At 36.5% G+C, this 21,695-nt stretch overlaps 1 protein-coding gene across 20 annotated transcripts in view; it reads left to right on the top strand.

The window, feature by feature from the left end:
* The window catches only part of CCDC171 (coiled-coil domain containing 171), a 341,946-nt gene that overhangs the window by 149,523 nt on the left and 170,728 nt on the right, over positions 1 to 21,695 (top strand). For 19 of the 20 annotated variants that reach the window (XR_008713515.1, XM_055578017.1, XM_055578008.1 and 16 more), the window contains 4 exons: positions 3,033 to 3,537; positions 5,688 to 5,804; positions 19,044 to 19,270; positions 19,758 to 19,940. Coding sequence is in view for 19 of the 20 variants with exons in the window: in XM_055578017.1 (XP_055433992.1) it covers positions 3,033 to 3,537; positions 5,688 to 5,804; positions 19,044 to 19,270; positions 19,758 to 19,940 (1,032 nt within the window). In the remaining variant the exon portion in view is untranslated. The remainder of the gene's footprint in view (positions 1 to 3,032; positions 3,538 to 5,687; positions 5,805 to 19,043; positions 19,271 to 19,757; positions 19,941 to 21,695) is intronic. The other variant, XM_055578011.1, reaches the window with a different exon arrangement.

Below are 21,695 nucleotides of genomic sequence, written 5' to 3'. Positions count from 1 at the left end.
TCTGTATTCTGTATCTGTGTTTGCTTTGGCTTGGTTTATTTCATTTTTTTTTGTTCTTGTTTGTATTTTGTATTCCACATGAGTGAAATCGTATGGTATTTGTCTTTCTCTGTCAGACTTACTTCATTTAGCATAATACCTTCAAGGTCCATCCCTGTTGTTGAAAATGGCTAGTTTTCATCTTTTTTTATGGTTTAATAGTATTGCATTGTATGTATAGACCACATCTTCTTTATCTGTTCATCTGTTAATGGGCACTTAGGTTGTTTGCATATATTGACTCTTGTATATAGTGCTGCGATAAACATAGGGATGAACATATGTATGGTTCGGCCACTCAAGATGGCTGTTCTCTTGCTCTCGGTACATCCCCCTGTTTGACCAGTCTCTGCTTCACTCACATGAATATCCAGTTCTCTTAATTATCAGGCTTAATTAGCTCCTGGAAACTGATGAGCCCACCTGATGTCAATTCCCTCTATAAATGGTAGCCGCCTCCTCCCCTGAGTAGCAAAGACTGTTCCCACGTCCTGCCCAGCATCTGCCACACATGGTGGGGTGTCACTCCAGGACCCTTTGTGTACGATCCCTCTATCCAATAAATCAAGGGTCCCTAACTTCCAAGCTGCAGACTGGTACCTGCTGGTCAGATCAGCAGCAGCATTTAGATTAGAAATAAAGTGCAGAATAATTGTAATGTGCTTGAATCATCCAAAAACCATCTTCCCCAACTCTCAGTCCATGCAAAAATTGTCTGTCTTCCATGAAACTGGTCTGTGGTGCCAAAAAGGTTGGGAACTGCTGTAGCAAACCACTGATGTCTCTTTCACTGTCTCCAGGCTCCTCAGTGTTGAGGCTGGGCAACTTTAAGACTTGCTGGGTGCAATGCAACAAGATATCTTTTCAAGTTAGTTTTTCCATATTTCGATTTATATGGAAAAGTGGAATAGCTGGATCATATGGTAGTTATATACTTATTTTTTGAATAATTTCTATACTGTTTTCCATAGTGACTGCACCAGTTTACATTCTTACCAATAGCGTGTGAATTCCCTTTTCCTCCACATCTTCACCAATGCTTATTTGTTGTCTTTTTGATAATAGCCATTCTAATGGGCATGAGATTGAGACCAAGGGTAGTCATCAGTTAGCTCCATTAAACTGTAAATTGCTTAATAAATAATTAACAGTAACCTGCCTTCATTGATCAAACTTCCTTTAAATTGTCCTCTAAGCATTATGTAGCCTAAAAGATGTTTGCCTGAGTTGGTTTTTTAGGAACTTGGAGTCAGCTGTGTCCAGTTAGAGTCTGAGCTGGTTAGGACTGGCGGGATCACCATCCCTCCAAATGGGCATGCTTGAATGTACACTCAGTGAACTCTTGACGTCAGAAGACCAAAAACCCCACCCTCAGAACGTGAGTCCCACGGAGAAGCACGTAGCTTAGTTGCGCCTGTGCAGACTGATGATACCTCACCTTTTTCTTATCTCCAGTTACCTCTCTTCATGCTCCCCACACCTCAGCTTTACCCAGGACCGTCTCCAGCCCGTGGCCTTTGGGGAGGTGGATGTTAGATTTGTTCTCCCATCTCTTCGCTTGGCTGCCTCGTGAATAAACCCTTTCTCTGCTGCAAATCTCTGTCTCGCCATTTGGCTCGCTGCACCTCGGGCAGTCGGACCTGGTTAGGTAACGAGATGATATTTCATTGCGGCTTTAATGTGCGTTTCTCTGATAATTAGCAATGTTGAACATCTTTTCATGTGCCTGTTGGCCCTTTTCATGTGTACTCGGGAAAAAACGTGTATTCAGATGTCTGCCCATTTTTTTAAATTGAGTTGTTTGTTGTTGTTGAGTTGTATGAGTTCTTTTATGTTTTAGATATCGGCTGCTTCTACCAGGTACCCTAAAATGAAAATGGGCTGTGTAAGTCTAGCCTCTTAATTCTGTTTTCCAAAAATTCCATTGTGTTCCTGTTTTCTCTATATAGAGAGGAGTATTTTTGTCATATATTCTAGATTTTTATCAGTTTCTAGGTGTGTTTTAATTTCTCATCCTTATCCCAGGACTGTCTGTTTCCGGCTGCCTCTCTACCCTTTTATGCATTTCTGGCAATCTAGCGTAGTTCCACCATCATGTTATACCACAATCATTGATTTATTTGTCTGTTTTCCTAGCACATGGAATTTAGTGACTAATCGATAAATGTTTATTGAATGATAAATGAATCAGTAAAAAAGTTGACATCTGTTATCTTCTAAAAATTTGCTTCAGTAATTCCTTAATGATTAGACATAAGATTTCATGGGAGTTAGTTTATTTTCTAGTCTATTTCTAGATTAAAATCAAGTGCCTGCAGTTAAAATTTCTTTGTGTTCCATATTAAGTTTTGAATTATATGTACCTTGATGAGGAAAAAAGGACCAGAGCGCTGCTCAGGCCCACCCCACAATTAGCATTTTTTCCCCAGCACTGATGCTGTGCTTTGTGCAGCCTTCTGTCTTGGGAAAGAAGAAACTGAAATGAGAGTGTATTCTGAGAATCAGTCCCTTCTCATCTAGTAAGTAAGTAAGTGGCAGATAGTCAGATGGTGTGTGTTGTATTATTTATTTAATCCTTTGCTATTCTGACAAAAAATTGTCTTTTTACATATAGAAAAGCCTCTAATGCTGGTGTGATTTCTGTTTAAAAATAGGAAATAATTGTTACTGAGGAATAGAAGAGAAGAAATTTTCTTTTTTTGAATATGTGTATGTATGTGAAAATGTACAAGAAATTTACAAAATATTTTAAAATTTCTGTGTTCTACTTTATGTAAAGCTTCCACATAAGAGGATTTAAAACCTGTGCACATTGGATCTAAGCTGTTTGGCCCACTGTTGCTCTGTCATATGTGTTTTTTTGATATTTTAGAACATAGATCTTGGGAAGAAAAAGAAATAGTTGTCAGCAAAAGCCTTTCTTTTTTTAATGACGGGTTAAAATGCCCATTTGTTTCTTGATCAAATATATTATTTGACTTCTCTTCTTTTAGAAATTTCAAGAAATTGCTGAAAAAAATATGGAAAAATTGAACCGTATTGAGAAGTCACACGAACAATTGGTGTTTGAAAATTCCCACTTCAAAAACTTGTTATCCCAGACCAAAAGGGAAAAGACCTCCTTGCTGGCAGCCTGTGCATTGATGGCTGGCGCCTTCTATCCTCTCTACAGCCGATCATCTGCCTTATCTACACAGAGAGATTTTCTCCAGGAGCAGGTCAACACCTTTGAGTTGTTAAAATTGGAAGTTAGAACTCTAGCCCAGGCTTTGTCAACAGTAGAAGAAAAGAAGCAAGAGGAAGCCAAGATGAAGAAAAAAACATTCAAAGGATTGATACGTGTATTCCGGAAAGGTGTTATTGCAATTTTGGCAGCAAACAGACTCAAGATTTTGGGCCAGTCGTGTGTCTCTCTTTTTACCTGGATGGAGAGTTTCAGAGAAGGCATAGGCGTGTTAGTGTGTACAGGAGAGCTCAAAGACAAGCATAAATTTCCAAGTAAGATCATTTGGGCTTTTAAAAATCTAACTTGAATGTAAGTGACATCCGAAGTGAATATGTTGGCTCATTATGCAAAGACTTTAAAAAATCGTTTACAATGTCAAATCATGTAACATATCTACATATATAGGTATCCATAGATATATATGTGTGTATGAATAACTGTGTATGTATATATAAGTTAGGTTTTGATTTTTGTAAACATTAAAATATAAACAAGGTTGCTGCTAAGTCGCTTCAGTCGTGTCTGACTCTGTGCGACCCCATAGATGGAAGCCCACCAGGCTCTCCTGTCCCTGGGATTCTCCAGGCAAGAACACTGGAGTGGGTTGCCATTTCCTTCTCCAATGCATGAAAGTAAAAAGTGAAAGTGAAGTCACTCAGTCGTGTCCTACTCTTAGTGACCCCATGGACTGCAGCCTACCAGGCTCCTCCGTCCATGGGATTTTCCAGGCAAGAGTACTGGGGTGGGGTGCCATTGCCTTCTCTGAAACAAGGTAGCAAGTATATATGATTTCAACTTTGTATAGCTTTATTATATTTCAATGCTCTTTTCACAGTAAATTGAAGAGTTTGTACAGCGATTTTTCAGTAAAGTCAATCTAGAAACTCTGCCCTATTTAAAATTAATTAGTAGCATAAATTACTTTCACTTCATTTGAGTTAGTATAAAATGATCAGAGTTTAAAGTCTATTGATGAATAAAAATGGAGCAAATGTGAGTTTACAGCAAACATCTTTTTGAATGCTTGACTATTCCTTTTTTTCTTTTTTTTAATCGTGGTATGGTTGCTTTACAATGTTGTGTTAGTTTCTTCTGTGAATCAGCTGTATGTATACATAAATCCTCTGCCTCTTGGACTTCCCTCCTACCCACTGATCTCACCGGTCTAGGTAACCACAGAGCACTGAGCTGGGCTCCCCGCACTGTACAACAGGTTCCCACCAGCTAACTCTTTTGCACATCAGTCAGTTCAGTTCAGTCACTCAGTCGTGTCCCACTCTTTGCGACCCCATGGACTGCAACATGCCAGGCCTCCCTGTCCATCACCAACTCCTGGAGTATACTCAAACTCATGTCCATCGAGTCGGTGATGCCATCCAGTCATCTCATCCTCTGGGTCCACTTCTCCTCCTGCCTTCAATCTTTCCCAGCATCAGGGTCTTTGCAAATGAGTCAGCTCTTTGCATCAGGTGGCCAAAGGATTGGAGTTTCAGCTTCAGCATCAGTCCTTCCAATGAATATTCAGGACTGATTTCCTTTAGGATGGACTGCTTGGATCTCCTTGCTGTCCATAGGACTCTCAAGAGACTTCTCCAACACCACAGTTCAAAAGAATCAGTTCTTTGGCGCTCAGCTTTCTTCACAGTCCAACTCTCAAATCCATACATGACTACTGGAAAAACCATAGCTTTGACTAGACAGACCTTTGTTGGCAAAGTAATGTCTCTGCTTTTTAATATGCTGTCTAGGTTAGTCATAATTTTTCTTCCAAGGAGCAAGCGTCTTGGAACATATTTTGCACATAGTATTTTACACATAGTAGTGTTTATGTGTCAGTCCCGGAATGTGTGACTACTCTGAGGCAACAATTATTTCAATTTTTAACTTTTCAAAAGTAAGCTATTAAATAATGTAAGTAGAACTAAAGAAAGTTTTCTTCTCTTTTTTTATGATGTCAGTTACCATTACCATTATATATATAGAGTCAATAAATCTAACATTTATTATAGACTTCTCCACGGAGAAGGCAATGGCCCCCCACTCCAGTACTCTTGCCTGGAAAATCCCATGGACGGAGGAGCCTGGTGGGCTGCGGTCCATGGGGTCGCTAAGAGTTGGACACGACTGAGCGACTTCACTTTCACTTTTCACTTTCATGCATTGGAGAAGGAAATGGCAACCCACTCCAGTGTTCTTGCCTGGAGAATCCCAGGGACGGGGGAGCCTGGTGGGCTGCCGTCTATGGGGTCGCACACACATCGGACATGACTGACGCGACTTAGCAGCAGCAGCAGCATACTAGGTAAAGTTCTGTGTACAATTTTTGTTCTATTTCTTAAATAGCTAAATGCTCCCATAATTTTTAAATGACTTTTAATACTTTTTTGTAGCATTGCATAACAGATTTTTTCTATTTTTGTAGAACATCAAAAGGAGCAGTTACGTTGTTTGCAAGCTCTCAGTTGGCTCACCAGTACTGACCTTCTTGTTGCAATAATCAGTTCCATGGCTGAAGTACAGGAAGCTATTAGTAAAATAGGTATGATTCCCTTTTTTATGTCCTTGGAAAATACAAAAGTAAATGTCCAGGAATGCCTTTTGGTACAAATTCTGATAAACCTTCAAAGAAGAAAATGTATTTGTTTTTATCTTTCTTTTATTCAGATACAGAGAGATGATTAAATCTATATTTAATGAAGTAGTGAATTAATGCAATTTTTGATGTATTATTTTGTCTTTATGGAGAAATGGTGAATACATCCACCTTTTTTTCCCCCTTAGGATCTTCTTTTCCTATGGAAAGCTCATTGTTAGCTTTTTTATTAAGAATTGCTGGTAACGTTCTTTCAAATGTTTTAGTATTCCTTCTGTTTCTGGCTGTGAATCAGACAGTTGAATAATAAGTGAATCAGTAGAAAATTTTCCTCTCTCATATGGCAGTGTGGATTTTTGTTTGTTTGTTTAATTGTGTGTGTGTGTGCTCAATTGTGTCCAACTCTTGGTGACCCTATGGACTGTAGTCCACCAGGCTCTGCTGCTAATGGGGTTTTTCAGGCAAGAATACTGGAGTGGGTTGCCATTTCCTCTTCCAGAAGATCTTCCTGACCCAGGGATTGAACCTGTGTCTCTTGTGTCTCCTGCATTGGCAAGCGGATTCTTTACCACTGCACCACCTAGAGTTAATTTGAATAGTCTGCTCTTTTCCACTAGATGAAACCACCAAGAACCAGCAATTTCCAAAGGTCTAAAATTCAAGTTTATTTTCTTGTGGCAGATTGTGTGACTTGTTTGTGTGAAAGTTTTAATGAAAACTGATTTCTCTGCACTAAGAGAGTAACATACAGTTACCTACTGCTTAAGTTATGTCATTGGACTAATTATGGTCATTTCAGCCACATTAATAGTTAAAAAAAAAAAAGTATAGCAGACTTCTTAATACTTGACTGTGTAATAAAATATTCTAAGTATTAATGAAATAATTTGGGATTTATTTTAATTCTTTAAACAGTTCTTCTGTGTAAATATGGATCATTTATTGTGATTTCAAGCTTCTAAACCTAGGCTCCTATAGTACAAAACTTATGATTCAAAGATTATTTTTAGATTTTGCCATAAATGTTGGTAAGAAATATGCATATTTTAATATATTGGCAAAACCTCAACATACTGGATTTGGAGTCTGAAATAAAAGTGTACATAAATATATTTTAAGACTATTGGTAGCAATATGTATAGGTAAGAACTATCAAGTGGAAGGTAGACCAGGAATGGTGATTGTAAGTGCTTGCCTGCTTTCAGGAACTAGTTGCCTTTGATGTTAGAACCTGGTATACCTCTAGCTGGAGGAAATAGCAAGTTCAAGAAAACTTATTTTAGGGAAGGTTTAAATGTTGTTGCATAAAGAACACTACTTGGGTACATAAATAAGTACCCATTATATCTGGCTTCTGTTACATACTGTCTGTGAGATTTATTTGCTTATTGTTTGCAGTTTAAAAATTTTTGCTGTGTTATGTTTCATTGTATAAATATACTACATGTATGAATTTATTTATTTGTTCTCCGGGTAATGGACATTTAGGCTTATTATAGATTTTGGCTGCAATAATAAACTGTTATGACTTTTCAAAAAAAAAAAAAAAGAAATAGCAAGTTCAAGAAAACTTATTTTAGGGAAGGTTTAAATGTTGTTGGATAAAGAACACTACTTGGGGCCTTCCCTGGTGGCTCAGTGTTGGAGAATCTGCCTGCCAGTGCGGAAGACATGGATTCGATCCCTGATATAGAAGGATCCCACATGTCATACCTGTGTGCCACAACTGAGCCTGTGCTCTAGAGCCTGGGAGCTGCAACTGCTGAGCCCTCACGCTGCAGGTACTGGGGCCCGCCTGCCCTCAAGCCTGTGCTTCGCAGCGAGACGCCACTGCAGTGAGAAGCCTGCGCACTACAGCTAGAGAGTGGCCCTCACTCTCTGAAACTAGAGGGGTCCCACACAGCACCGAAGACCCAGCACAGCCAAAAGTTAGATAGATATATAAATGAACACTTTTTAAAAGAACACTGCTTAGAGAAGAGAAAAATGAGGGTTGCTTAGAGAGGGAAAATAATAGATGTATCAAAGTACTGAAGAATATTAGAAAGGATATGGCCCAGGCAGATAATTGTTACTGAACTAGTACAAAAATTATCAGTGTGAACCTTGATATTATATTCAGTCTTGCTAGTTATTAGTTGTAAGAAGTTGGGCAAGTTACTTAACTTTACCAGGCCTCACAGTCTTTACCTATAAATGAAGATATTACTGTCTTCCCAGTTGTTATGAGGAATTAATATGATAACAGTTGTTGAACATTTTGTATGGTACCTGGTGTATAGTGGGTGCTAAAAAATTGTTGTTCCCTTACCCCCTATCTCAGCATGAAAGCAGCGTCTCGTGTTAATGAACATGAACACATGCATGTCTCCTGTATACATTTTTTAAACTACTAATTATTAATTTTCTGTTCTAAAATTGCTTAAGTGCTATTATACAGTGGAGGCAACATGGTGTAGGGTTAAGTATGTATTCTTCCTGATTTTGAGTACGGACTCATGCTCACCATGTGACATGGACAAGTTGTTTAAACTCTCTGTTCCCCAGTTTCTTTACTTGTAAAGTGGGAATAGGATTACTTTTCTCAGAATTGTTTAGAGGACTAAATGAGTTAATTTGTAAAGCACTTACTTGTCTTTGTTTTCTATTTTACTAACTTTTCTTAGTTCAAATATTGGTCTTTATTTAGATTTATTGCATTAATTAAATAATAATGAAATTTCATAAAAATGTAAATTTCAATTGAAAATACATTAGTTTATCTTAAAATTTCAAGGCCATTTACACATCCCTTACAGTTCCAATTGTTAAAACATGGTTTTGTTGTAAATTAGTATACATATAAGGAGTAAGAAAAAATTTCTCTCTCTCTATCCACTCACTCTTCCTTCCTCCGTTCCATCTCTTGGAGTTTCCACCCACTCATCCACCCACTAACAGACTGATAAGTGATATAAATGATATCATAGGCTGCATGCTTTTTAATGTCTTCATTTAAAAATTATTTTGAAATAGCCTCAGACTTACAGAATAGTTGCAGGTACACAATAGAGAATTATATTTTCTGAATGGTTTGCAAGCAAGTTGCTCACATGCTATTCCATTATTTGTTTCTGGTAATAGTCTTATAGAGAGTGATTGTGATGTCTGGGTAGTATATATCAATTGGACGTTCCATCATCTGTTTAACCAATTTACAGTAGGATGTTTTCATCCTAGGCCAGGTATCAAGAATATCACTTCAGCTTTGATTTGTAATCGATTCTCTGTCCCTTGAATCATCTAATACTGTGAGTTGTATCTCGATTCTTTCAGCCATGGGACACTGAAATGGCAGAATCTTGGGAAAGTCTACTTAGGACATGTGAAAGTTCGGAAATGAAAGAGAATATTTCTTATAACTCTTTTTCTTTGTTCCCTCTTTATTTTTCTTTTTGAAGAACATGCTAAAAATTTAAATCATATTACTTGTCAGGTCTATGTATTGATGGCATCACTGTCACTTTTTTATTTACAGTGTTGTGTTAGTTATGGCATCTGGTCCCATCACTTCATGGGAAATAGATGGGGAAACAGTGTCAGACTTTATTTTTTGGGGCTCCAAAATCACGGCAGATGGTGACTGAAGCCCTGAAATTAAAAGACGCTTACTCCTTGGAAGGAAAGTTATCACCAACCTAGATAGCATATCGAAAAGCAGAGATATTCCTTTGCCAACGAAGGTCCGTCTAGTGAAGGCTATTGTTTTTCCAGTGGTCATGTATGGACATGAGAGTTGGACTGTGAAGAAAGCTGAGCACCAAAGAATTGATGCTTTTGAACTGTAGTGTTGGAGAAGACTCTTGAGAGTCCCTTGGACTGCAAGGAGATCCATCCAGTCCATCCTAAAGGAGATCAGTCCTGGGTGTTCATTGGAAGGACTGATGTTGAAGCTGGAACTCCAATACTTTGGCCACCTCATGTGAAGATTTGGCTCATTGGAAAAGACCCTGATGCTGGGAGGGATTGGGGGCAGGAGGAGAAGGGGACGACAGAGGATGAGATGGCTGGATGGCATCACCGACTCAATGGACATGAGTTTGAGTAGACTCCGGGAGTTGGTGATGGACAGGGAAGCCTGGCGTGCTGCAATTCATGGGGTCGCAAAGGGTCGGGCATGACTGAGCAACTGCACTGAACTGATTGTGTTAGTTTCTGGTACATAGCAAAGTGATTCTCATATATATACACACACACATATATATACTCTTTTTCATATTCTTTAGTGTTTATTATACAATATTGAGTACAGTTCTCTGTGCTATAAAGTAGATCTTTGTTGTTTCTCTCTTTTATATATATAGTAGTTTATATCTGGGTTTCCCTGGTAGCTCAGTTGGTACAAAAAACCACCTGTAATGCTGGAGACCTGGGTTCGATCCCTGGATTGGGAAGATCCCCTGGAGAAGGGAACAGCTACCCACTCCAGTATTCTAGCCTGGAGAATCCATGGACAGATAGTCCATGGGGTTGCAAAGAATGGGACATGACAGATGTCTGCTTATTCAAAACTCCTGGTTTATCCCTCCCCCTTCCCCTTTACTAACCATAAGTTTGTTTTCTATGTCACTGAGTCTGTTTCCATTTTGCAAATAATTTCATTTGTTTCATATTTTAGATTCCACATATAAGCGATATCATATATTTGACTTTCTGACTTAATTAGTATGGCAGTCTCTAGCTCCATTCATGTTGTGGCAAATGGCATCATTTCATTCATTTTCACTTTTTTTCTTTTTAGCTCTAGGGAAGCTAGTACCTGTATGGCAATACCAAGTAGTAACTTCTAATATATTAAATAGTAGCTATTGCTTCTCCTGTTATCTTTGTTCAAAGCTTAAATATATCAGTACGGTACTGTTTTAGAAAGTTAGGTGCTTATCTTTTTTAGAGTGAGTTCTGAATTAAACTATTAACTATTTATAGGAGAGAAAATTAAACATGTTGGATATATAATAGAATATTGATTAGGAACATGAATTCTAAATTTGAATCTGGGTTCCACTGCTTACTACATGTGTGTCATTGGGGAAATCACTTCATCCTTTTTCATTCTCACTATCTGTATCTGTAAAATTTGGCCAAGGAAAGTTCCTAGCTCATAGTTATTCAGAGTAAATGCATCTTTCTAAGTCCCTTGTATATGTCATTTTCCAATAAATGTCATTTTATCTCTTTTTTTGTATCCTCATGTCTCAGTGGAACCTGTATATTACTGTATACCTTTTCGTGAAGCTGCAAGTTCAACAATGGTGACTTGAATTCACTACTCAGAAAGTGAAGTGGTTGCTAAAGGTAGTTGGCCTTGCTGCCTTCTTAAACTTTGACAATGTATTTATAGGCAGTGGGCAAAGACCCCGGTTTCCATGTTGTCTCTGTAAATACTGGACAGGTGGCAACCTTCTTGCCTTCATTAAAGTGTTTGCCCACTTGAGATAAATTGCCTCTTCCAGGTATCCAAATGGTGTGCCTGCAAGAGATCATTTACCTCAAACAGGGGAGAATGTTACTTCCACTGAAGGGCTAGGATATCAATCATGATAGGAATGGACTGAAGAACCCTATAGATAGCTCAACTTTTTTATGTAACTTGTTCAGACTGAATTTCTCAACATATAAACAAATGTGCTGATTTGCTCTGAAATATCTCTGAATAAATAAAGGTGTAACTGATTATGAATAGAATGTTCATGCATTTTGTTATACACTTCAATTATAAGTGAATCTTAATTATCTAGAAGATAGATGACTCAGATATACATGCCCCTGCTACCACTACTCACAACTTTCTTTTGTTGTATACTCTACGTTAACTTTGTAGAGGTCATAGCAGCTCTTCCACTCGAAACTCAGAAATCTAGGCTGTCTTTGGCACAACATTGAGGTTTCATATTAGGAAGTTCAAAGCGGCAAGTAAAGATACTTGTATTAGCAAGTAGTTATTGGTTTATATTTTAGAACTTAAAGACTTTATTGAATCCTAACAAAGAGTACAAAGAGACGTGTCGAAGGGTCAAAGAGCCACACTTGAAGTGAGGCTGTGGACCAGCAGCCTCAGCATTGACAGTGATGTGCTAGAACTGCAATCTCATGCCAGGATGTGCGTTCTAAAAAGACGGTCTATATACGCAGTAAAGTGTGAGAAGTAATTTACAGAATTTTGTTATACACCTAATGTCATTCATATCTCAAACAAGTACAGTCTGACCAGGGATCATTTTTAACTCTTGAGCTACTCGTGTCTCCTTTGAAGGAGGCCGCATTTAACTTCCCGACCTGTATTTTGTGGCTTTAAAAATGATTATGTTTGCCTTTTCCCATATTTTTCAAACATTTTGAGAATTTCCAAGCATACAGAAAATTTGAAAGGATTTTATGATGAACAGCTATTTTGTTTTTTTAAATTAAAATTTATTTGCCTGTCATTTTTAAGAACACTTTTGAATGAATAATTTAATTTATCTTTGGAAGTGTTCGTGACCATGTCAAATTCCAGTGTCACACTTCCATAGAGTATATTTATTAGTTAAAATAATTTACAAGGTCAAAACTATTTTAAGAAACATATATGAAGCTTTAACATATTTTGCAGCTTACAGATAGTTTGTGGAAACTTTTAGGAGCCATAGAAAATTTGATTGAATATCCAGATACTATCTAACAAAGCAGCACAATTGTTCTTTTAATATTTTTTTTATAAAAGAACAAAAGAAAAAATTTCCTCTCAGATCTACTCTAAAATAATACATGTGTATTAAAAGCCCCACCTTGTTCCAGAAAAACGTTATGGCAACATACAGGTATTTATAAAATATCACTTTAAGTGAAGATAGCTTCTATAATCCCTCTCTGAGAGTATGATTAATATTTGTGTGTACTTCTTTCAAATTCTGTGTATATTTCAATATGACCAGATCATCCTATGCGCCATTTTTGTTGTTCTTTTTTCATCACTTACTTTCAGTGACTAATAATTGTATAATCTCATTGGCTGTTGTAAGGATTTAAATGAGTTATTGCGTGCTGGCGGTGCTTGGTTTGTCACGTGTCTTTGTATCAACAGCAGTATTAGTCTTCATTTCTTACTTTAGGAATCAGCTCTTTAGCTTGGTATACAAAACCCTTCTCTCTCTGATTCTCATTTTTTTGTATGGTTTCACCTCTCTGCACTCTCATTAATGAACCTACAGTTGAGTTAAACTGAGCTGCTTGCTGTTCCCCAGATATAGGATGCTCTGTTATGTCTCCAAACATGCAGAGAAAACTGTTTTTTTTTTTTTTTGCTACTAGACCCTAAGAGGAATTTATTACATGGATTATCATATTGGAAATATTGAATAACATCACAGTTTATATCTTTAAAAGCTGCTTCATGAAGATACAGAATTTTTTTTCTTGCTAGTGTTACTTATCTTCAGTGAAAACTGAGAGCATATTATAATAGTTTTTAGAGTGAAGTAGTCCAGGGATGTAGCTTCCTTACTGTTTAAGCTGATGGAAAAGTAGAGGCTCAAGGATGCAGATTTATGATTGAGTAGTATATTTATTAGATAAGGTGTGTCAGTCGCTCAGTCGTGTCTTACTCTTCACGACCCCAGGGACTATAGGCCACCATCCTCCTCTGTTCACATAATTCCAGAATACTGCAGTGGGTAGCCACTCCAATCGGGGGATCTTCCTGACACAGGGACTGCACCCAGGTCTCCTGAATTGCATGCATATTCTTTAATCTGGGGTTCACAGAACCTTTCTCAAAATGGTCCATGGATAGAATTCAGAGGGGGAGTGTTGAGGGACGTGAATGAAAAATAATTACATCTTGGTTTGCTAACCATTAATGAACTTCAACATTTCCTTCAGTTATGCATGGTGATGACGGACCATGATAATATTAACAGCATGGTGACTTAGTTGCTAATTAAAATCACAGCTACTTTAAAATTATAATATAGTTGTTACAACTGTCTCTAGATATTGTTTACGCTCATCTTTTGGTGCTCAGTAATAGACTTTCACACACATGGTTTGCTATCAGTCTTCGTGTGTAGCTGGATACTGGTGCCGTGCAGCTGACCACATACCAGGACGCAGTACGCCTAGTGGTTGTTCCTCCATCCAGTGGAGCTTCTGTGTTCTTCATTCTGTGTTGCTTTCCAGGATTCCCTAAATAGAAAATTCTGTTACTTCTCTGAAAGAGCAACCTGTAAGCACCTGGAAACAGTTCAGAACTCTTTCAAAAGTGTTAAGTTCCTTCTGTCTTCATAGCGTCTAATGCAAATCATAGATTCACAATCTTTTTAACTTTGTGATTAAATTTATTGAATAGATTGACCTAGCCAAAGATGAACTCACTGAATTTTGAACAAAAACTTTCCACAATAGATTCTTAAAAAATTTTCATTGCAGTATAGTTGATTTACAGTGTTATATTAGTTTCAGATTTATAGCAAATAGATTCAGTTATACATATATATATTATTTATCAGATTTTTTTCCTTATAGATTATTACAGAATACTGAGTATAGTTCCTTATGTTATACAGTTAGTCACCGTTGGTTATCTATTTTATATATACGTTAAGAATTTGAAAGCCTTGGTGTATTCTAATATTTTTTGAAAAATGCCTACCTCTGCCTTGTAAAGTGAACTATAGGAACTTTAATTACATTTGTAGCAGTATATACTGTGGGTTAGGATTTTCATCACTTCTAAATATTAAAAATTGATGCGAGCCTGACATGTTTAATGCCTTCATAAAGATCAGCTCATAGGTCAAGGTTCTTAGTATGGCTAAGCAACAACTTTCACATGCTATTTAAAAATATTAATTTTAGTTAGTCTATATTTTAAATATCTTCTATCTAATACATTCAGTTCAGTTCAGTCACTCAGTCGTGTCTGACTCTCTGTGACCCCATGTACTGCAGCACGCCAAGCTTCCCTGTCGATCACTAACTCCCAGAGTCTACTCAAACTCATGTCCATCACATCGGTGATGCCATCCAGCCATCTCATCCTCTGTCGTTCCCTTCTCCTCCCACCTTCAGTCATTCCCAGCATCCAGGTCTTTTCCAGTGAGTCAGTTCTTTGCATAACGTGGCCAAAATATCGGAGTTTCAGCTTCAGCATCAGTCCTTCCAATGAATGTTCAGGACTGATTTCCTTTAGAATTGACAGGTTGGATCTCATGAACCTTAAAATCATTTGATAACTGCATTTTAATAAAATTTGCTTTCATTGTAATTCTATATACTTTGACTTAACATGTTTAAAAGTATTATTATAAGAAGGGGATCCATAGGTTTTATCAGGCTACCAAAGGTGTATATGGGACCAAAATGACCAATAACCCCCTGCTTTTGATAATCATTCCCCTCAGTAGCATTTGTCTAAGTCAAGGTATGTTTTTGAGTACTCCTGTTATTGGTCATTTATATCTATAGTATTATTTATAAATAGCACTGATAGAAACAAGAACTACTGATTTTTAATCAGTGTTATAGATCCCATCTCCACATTGCTTAGCACAGTATCCTCATACATATGAGTTGGTCTATCACTAACTGTTTAATGAATGAATGAGGAAGGCAGTTATACAGTGCTTTTTTTTTTTTTAAGCTTTATTTATTTTGGTCGCACCCTGTGGAATGTGGGCTCTTAGTTCTTCACCCAGGGATCATGCCTGTACCCCATGCAGTGGAAGTGTGGAGTCTTAACCACTGGGCCACGGGGGAAGCCCCAGTATACAGTGCTTTTTAAAATATTTGTGTTATTTCTGTAAAAGTGTTTGTGCCTGATATAAAAACTTGACACAGTATATAAACTTGCACAGAAGAAATAAAAATCACCCAAAAGGCTATCCCTATCATTCTTAACACTTGAATGATTTCTACAAATCTTCCAGACATGTGTGTAAACATATATACACACCAACACCTGCAGCTGTATATGAGGAAATCATATAATCATGTCTCATTATAATTTTTTTCCACTCACTGGATAATAAATTTCTTTCTATGTCAGTAAGATAAGTGTACTTCATTAATTATATCTGATCACATACTACTCCAGTATTCTTGCCTGAAGAATTCCATGAATGGAGGAGTCTGGTGGGCTACAGTCCATGGGGGTCACAAAGAGTTGAACATGACTCAGCAACTAACACTTCTACTTTTCGCTTATTCTATTGTTTATATGTATATAGTTTACTCTGAGAATTCCCTATTGATGGAGATTGACATTTTTTCATATTTTTTTTACTATTTTAAGTAATGTTGTAATAAACTATGCTGTGATTAGCATATTTGTACATAAAAGCATTTTGTACTTGTGCAATTATTTCCTTGGCTAAGTCCTAAGAAATGAGCTTGCATGTTTTACATTTGGAAATTATAGTCTGTCTTCCTTTCATAAAAGTTTCTTTGCATTACACTTCCATGAACAGCACTTAGAATTCTGATTTTCACATTATATCTTTCGCACACAAAGTTTTGACAGTCTTTTTCATCTTTATCAATTTGAAAGAGGAAAGAAAGCTCTATGTTATTCCTTATTTATAATTTGATTATTAGGTTGCATATCTTTTCATTTGTTCTATACCCATTCATATTCTTTTACAAATTAACTCATTATGTTCATATATGGGAGTGTGTGTTTGTTTCAAATATAATTATAAGAACTCCTTGTATATCACACATATTAGCATTAAGACTAGTGGTCAAAACAATTCTCTATGGATTTTTGAGGATATTGACCATAGTCGTACAATATTGCCCCTTCTGTTGGAAAAGGTAATCGCAGAACATAGAGTCCTCTTCTTTCTTGAAAGACTTATGCTCTTAGGGGAAAGTGATGAACAAATGTATTTAGCATAAACAAGAATTTGTTAAATGTAACAAGTCAAACATTTTAAACAGTCCAGACAGGTTTAGACCTGAGGAATTTCAGTGACTTTATTTTCCCTCTTATTTCTGTATCATTACACAAATAATTCTACAACTATGTCACTGGAGGATTTTTTTGTTTCTTCATTTGTTTAATATTGAATTAATTGTACTCTATACTGTATGATGTGAAGTAAATTGTAAAAACACTTCTTATTCATCAAAGCATAAATTATTTATAAAATAATCTGCTTTCTGTAATTCATCAAAAGTAGCAGTCAGAAACTTGGAGTGTATGCCTCTTTCCCACTTCTTAAAAATTCAAAAGAATGCCTTGTGAAATTATTTTGCCACTTCATTTCACCTCTCAGAGTGGTTAGTGTCTACACAACACATTGCTGTGATATAGGGGAAAAAACCCTACCATTCATTAAAATTTAATTATAGTTGATTTTTTTTTCTAAAGGGTAAAAGGTTTATTACCTTTGTATTCCTAAAAATTTCTTATAACAATGAGCCTTTATCTCCTTTATTTAGAATAACTTTTGACATACTATAAAAGCTAATGTTAATCAACTTCTCTTGGGATCATTGAATGCATTCTCGTATTCAACATTGTTGCAGCTACTATAGAAGCAAAAAGAAATATAACTTAATCCAACAAACCTGTTAAAAATACCTAAATATGCTAGACTGGCACTGTGAAGACAAAAAAAGTCTACTAGATGAAAATAATGAAGGAGTTGCAAGCTTGCTGGAGAAACTGGGAGTACATATATAGACATTGGAATTGATGTGTTATATTGAATGTTATAATAAATACATTTTACTGTTTATTCAATTATTTAACCTGGTAAATACATCCTGTAGTTTTGTAACTCTTTACAGTGTTCTGCATTATGTGTTTATTCTACATAAACCTACTAAGTGTTTTTATTCATGATTTATTTAAGGAATCTGTTATGAAAAGAACTGAGATTGTAATTATACTTTGTGTGCCTTCTGTCCATGGGCTTCTCAGAGAACATACTTATGACAGAGGACGTATTTTAAACTTACTCTTCCTTATGTTCTTAGGAGCCAAAGCCTCAACAGCTGAAAGAAATCAGTGCTACATGTAGGATGTTTTATCCATGTAGATGTTTTATAAGACTTGTATACTTTTATCCAGTTAACAATGTCTAGTTTACATGTAACTTCTAAGCAGTGTGGTTCTCTGGTTCTAACTGAGGCATACATTTAAAAGTTAATCTTTCCTTTCATAAACTGAGGAATAAAGAAAGAAAACAGGCTCAAATTTTTGAACATAGATATGGCTTCTGTGAGATGACAGTTTCTGACATAGAAAACCACCGATGGGCCAGCTTCTCAGTCAGCGTTACTCTCCAGTGCCCAGCCATGTGTGTTCTTAGAATTATGAAACACTTTTCTCTTGGAGAAAACTGGCCAAATGCTCTTTTTGCTCTTCTGATGTGTAGACAAGATTTAAATGAACTCCCAACAGCAGAGGAGCTTGAAATGTAGAGTGGTATACTGCTTCATTTAAACAGTCTCTTCATGTTTGTCATTTTACATGGATAGTATCATAAGACAAGTAATGACAGATGAAGACCTGCCTAGCAGAGGGAAAACTAAATTACACGACTTGTATTAAGGCATAAGTAAACCTATTAACCATTATCTGGAATACCAATTAGTAGAAAGAACACTGACAATTTTATTTATCAGCGTTAAACACAATTATTAATTACAGACCTGATGAATCTAGCAGCTAGCAGGCCATGTTGGATATGCTGGGACCTTAAGTCCATTATATGAGAGGAATGATTGCCAAAATCCTCTGGGAAAATGAGTAATTGTAGTTGTAAAATTTTAATTGCCTTGGAATAAGGCAAATTATATTTTCTTTTCTGATAATACAAATAGTGTGACATTAAGGTAATAAGCTTCAGCAGCTATAAATAGAAAATGAGTTTGTTAGGTTTTAAAACAAAAGATTGATGATGACTTTTTTGTGTCATAGTGCTTAGTATGAAGGAATACTGTAAATACCTGCAGATTTTCTTTAGATACATTATTTAGTAGGTGAGCTGTTTCCTACTCAGTGAAAATTAATGTCAGAGCTTCTTGAATGGATTGCTATTGGTTAATAGGAATTATATAATTGAGAAAACATTTTCATTATGTTGTGATTGGCAGTATTGTGAAATGAACATGCGACAAGTCCCATTTTTCTGTGCCTTTTTCCTTTTTCTTTTGAAGATCCAAATTCCAGAATTTGTGGGCATTTACTTATAGGGGCAGCCAAGAATTCTTTCGCGAAACTCATGGATAAAATTAGTCTGGCAATGGATAGTATACCCTTGCACAACAACAGGAGCATCATATATGTAGAAAAAGACTCCCTGGTCCAGAGGCTGGCCCGTGGACTTCATAAAGTAAACACATCGGCCCTGAAATATGGTCTGCAAGGCCATGTGCCCATTTTGGTATGTATGCAATTTCATTAAATAGGGATTTTAGAACTTGTAAATTTAATTCAAAATCAAGTTTATTTGTAGCCTAAATTAGTTGCACACAAGTATATGCAAATTCTTTAAGATTTCATGTAATCATTTAATATGATAAATGAAAGCACCTCCAAATAAGTGTCAATACCAAAATACAAAAGTTCAGGCATGAGTTCTGAATTTACTGTTCTCTGTAAGTATGCTACAACAGAATTGTGTAAGAATTAATTGATTATTACATTTTCTAGCCATCTAGATTATTTCTTTCCTTCAGTTGTTCATTTCATGTAAGGCACGTTATTGATCACATAAAAAATAAAGCTTTCACTTAAACAAGTTTTAGTAGGAGCTGATATTGTTATCTGTGTATCCCAGGTTACATTTAATTTGGTAAAATGGTCATTGCTGTGGACTTCTTAGAAAATCTGTAGTGCCTTCTTGTAAAATTGCTCTTGTTTGACAACAGAAAAGCGCAACATCATTACAGAAGCAAATCTTTGGATTTACACAAAGGCTGCATGCAGCAGAAGTGGAGCGTCGCTCACTGCGCTTGGAGGTCACAGAACTGAAACGGAATCTGAATGAAATGAAGAAGGAGCTTGACAAAACCCAGGGTCTCCAAATGCAATTAAATGAATTTAAGCAGTCTGTAAGTATATCTGATTTTAAAAACCGTTGTTTTGGTAAGTGCTTCTCCGATATTAAATATATATTGTATACATATAATATGTGTATAAAATGTCAGAGAGCAAATGCATATTTGTTTTTATTAATTTTTTATATTTTTCAGATAAATTAGTCCCCTCAATAGAATTTCTTTAGAAAAGTTCCCTTCTAAAATGCCCTAACAATACACTTCAAACTTGCTAAGAGACTAGAACTTAAATGTTCTCATCACAAAATGAAGTAATAATCATGTGACTTGACAGAGTAGCTAATGCTGCAGTGGTAATTGTTCTGCAGTTTAGAAGTGTTTAAAATCAATATGTCATACATCCTAAACTTAAGCAATGTTATATGTTAATTAAATAAAAAGCACAGAATCATTAAAATCATCTCAGTAAAGAAAACTGAGAAAAAAAAAGTTACATCAGATGCTTAAAGGAGTACTGATTGTCTGACAGCAGAGCTCATAGCCCTGTTAAAACATGACTGTGACTGAAACATAGGAAATGATATGGTTAACTGCTGGAGCAAATAAACTTTAGTTGAGTAACTTGTTTGCAGAAAATGCAAAGCATGTGCACCAAGAAATGTTTAGTGTGAATTACTTTCACTGAAGTGTAGAAATAAAAATAGGATTAATTGAAGTAATAATTGAAGGAATGAGATATGAAACTTTTTATATTTGGCATACAATTATGTAGTTTAACATTGTGATGATTTCTAACATTTTATGATCATATTGACTATCATGCACCAGGTACTGACCCTAACTGATTCATTTAGTCCTCTCATGTCAATAATAGTTCAAAAGTACTTTTATCCTCCTTTTTTTTTAAACAGGTAAAGGATGTAGGATACAGAACAGCTAAGTAACTTGCTCTAAGTCACACAGTATGTGGAAATTATGGGATTTGAAGCTCATAATTCTGACTCTAAAACTCAAACTTTTAACCACTTCACTATAGTGGTTAATGTTCATATCTAGCTATATTAATAAAGGATTATTATACTAAACAGTATAAATTGCAAAATGTTGTTTTCCTCTTAAAAAATTGGGGACTGTGCCTCGAACCATCATCTTTCATTTAATTTAGTCAGTGTGTAGGAGGCAAACGGAATAGTTTCTTCAACTTAGTCTGAAGTTGTAACATAAAGGGATACATCTTACCTGCTGAAAGTGTTTCAGTACTTGTATTGTTTTGGAATACCATGTTCATCTACTAACACTTGTTCTCTGAAAGCTAACTCGCATTATCTTTTTCTTTTTGAGATATTCTTAGCTCCACACACGGAGAAGGCAATGGCACCCCACTCTAGTACTCCTGCCTGGAAAATCCCATGGACAGAGGAGCCTGGTGGGCTGCAGTCCATGGGGTCACTAAGAGTCGGACATGAGTGGGCGACTTCCTTTCACTTTTCACTTTCATGCATTGGAGAAGGAAATGGCGGCCCACTCCAGTGTTCTTGCCTGGAGAATCCCAGGGACGGGGGAGCCTGGTGGGCTGCTGTCTCTGGGGTCGCACAGAGTCGGACACGACTGAAGCAACGCAGCAGCAGCAGCAGCTCCATACAACTGCTTTCACACACTATCTCTTTCTTATTCTGCATTGCTATACTTGTTTGACCCTATTTGTTCACAGAAGAGTGAACAGAATTGAGCCAATCTCTGGGAGGGATATGTGGACAAGAGAGGGGCTAAAGTTAGCTAAGTTTTTAGGTAAAGGAGGCATTTTGGAGG

The sequence above is a fragment of the Bubalus kerabau genome, chromosome 4 (genome assembly GCF_029407905.1).
Source record: "Bubalus kerabau isolate K-KA32 ecotype Philippines breed swamp buffalo chromosome 4, PCC_UOA_SB_1v2, whole genome shotgun sequence".
NCBI lineage: Eukaryota > Metazoa > Chordata > Mammalia > Artiodactyla > Bovidae > Bubalus > Bubalus kerabau.
Note: the sequence above shows the minus strand (reverse complement) of the source record. Positions and strands in the feature narration are given on the sequence as shown.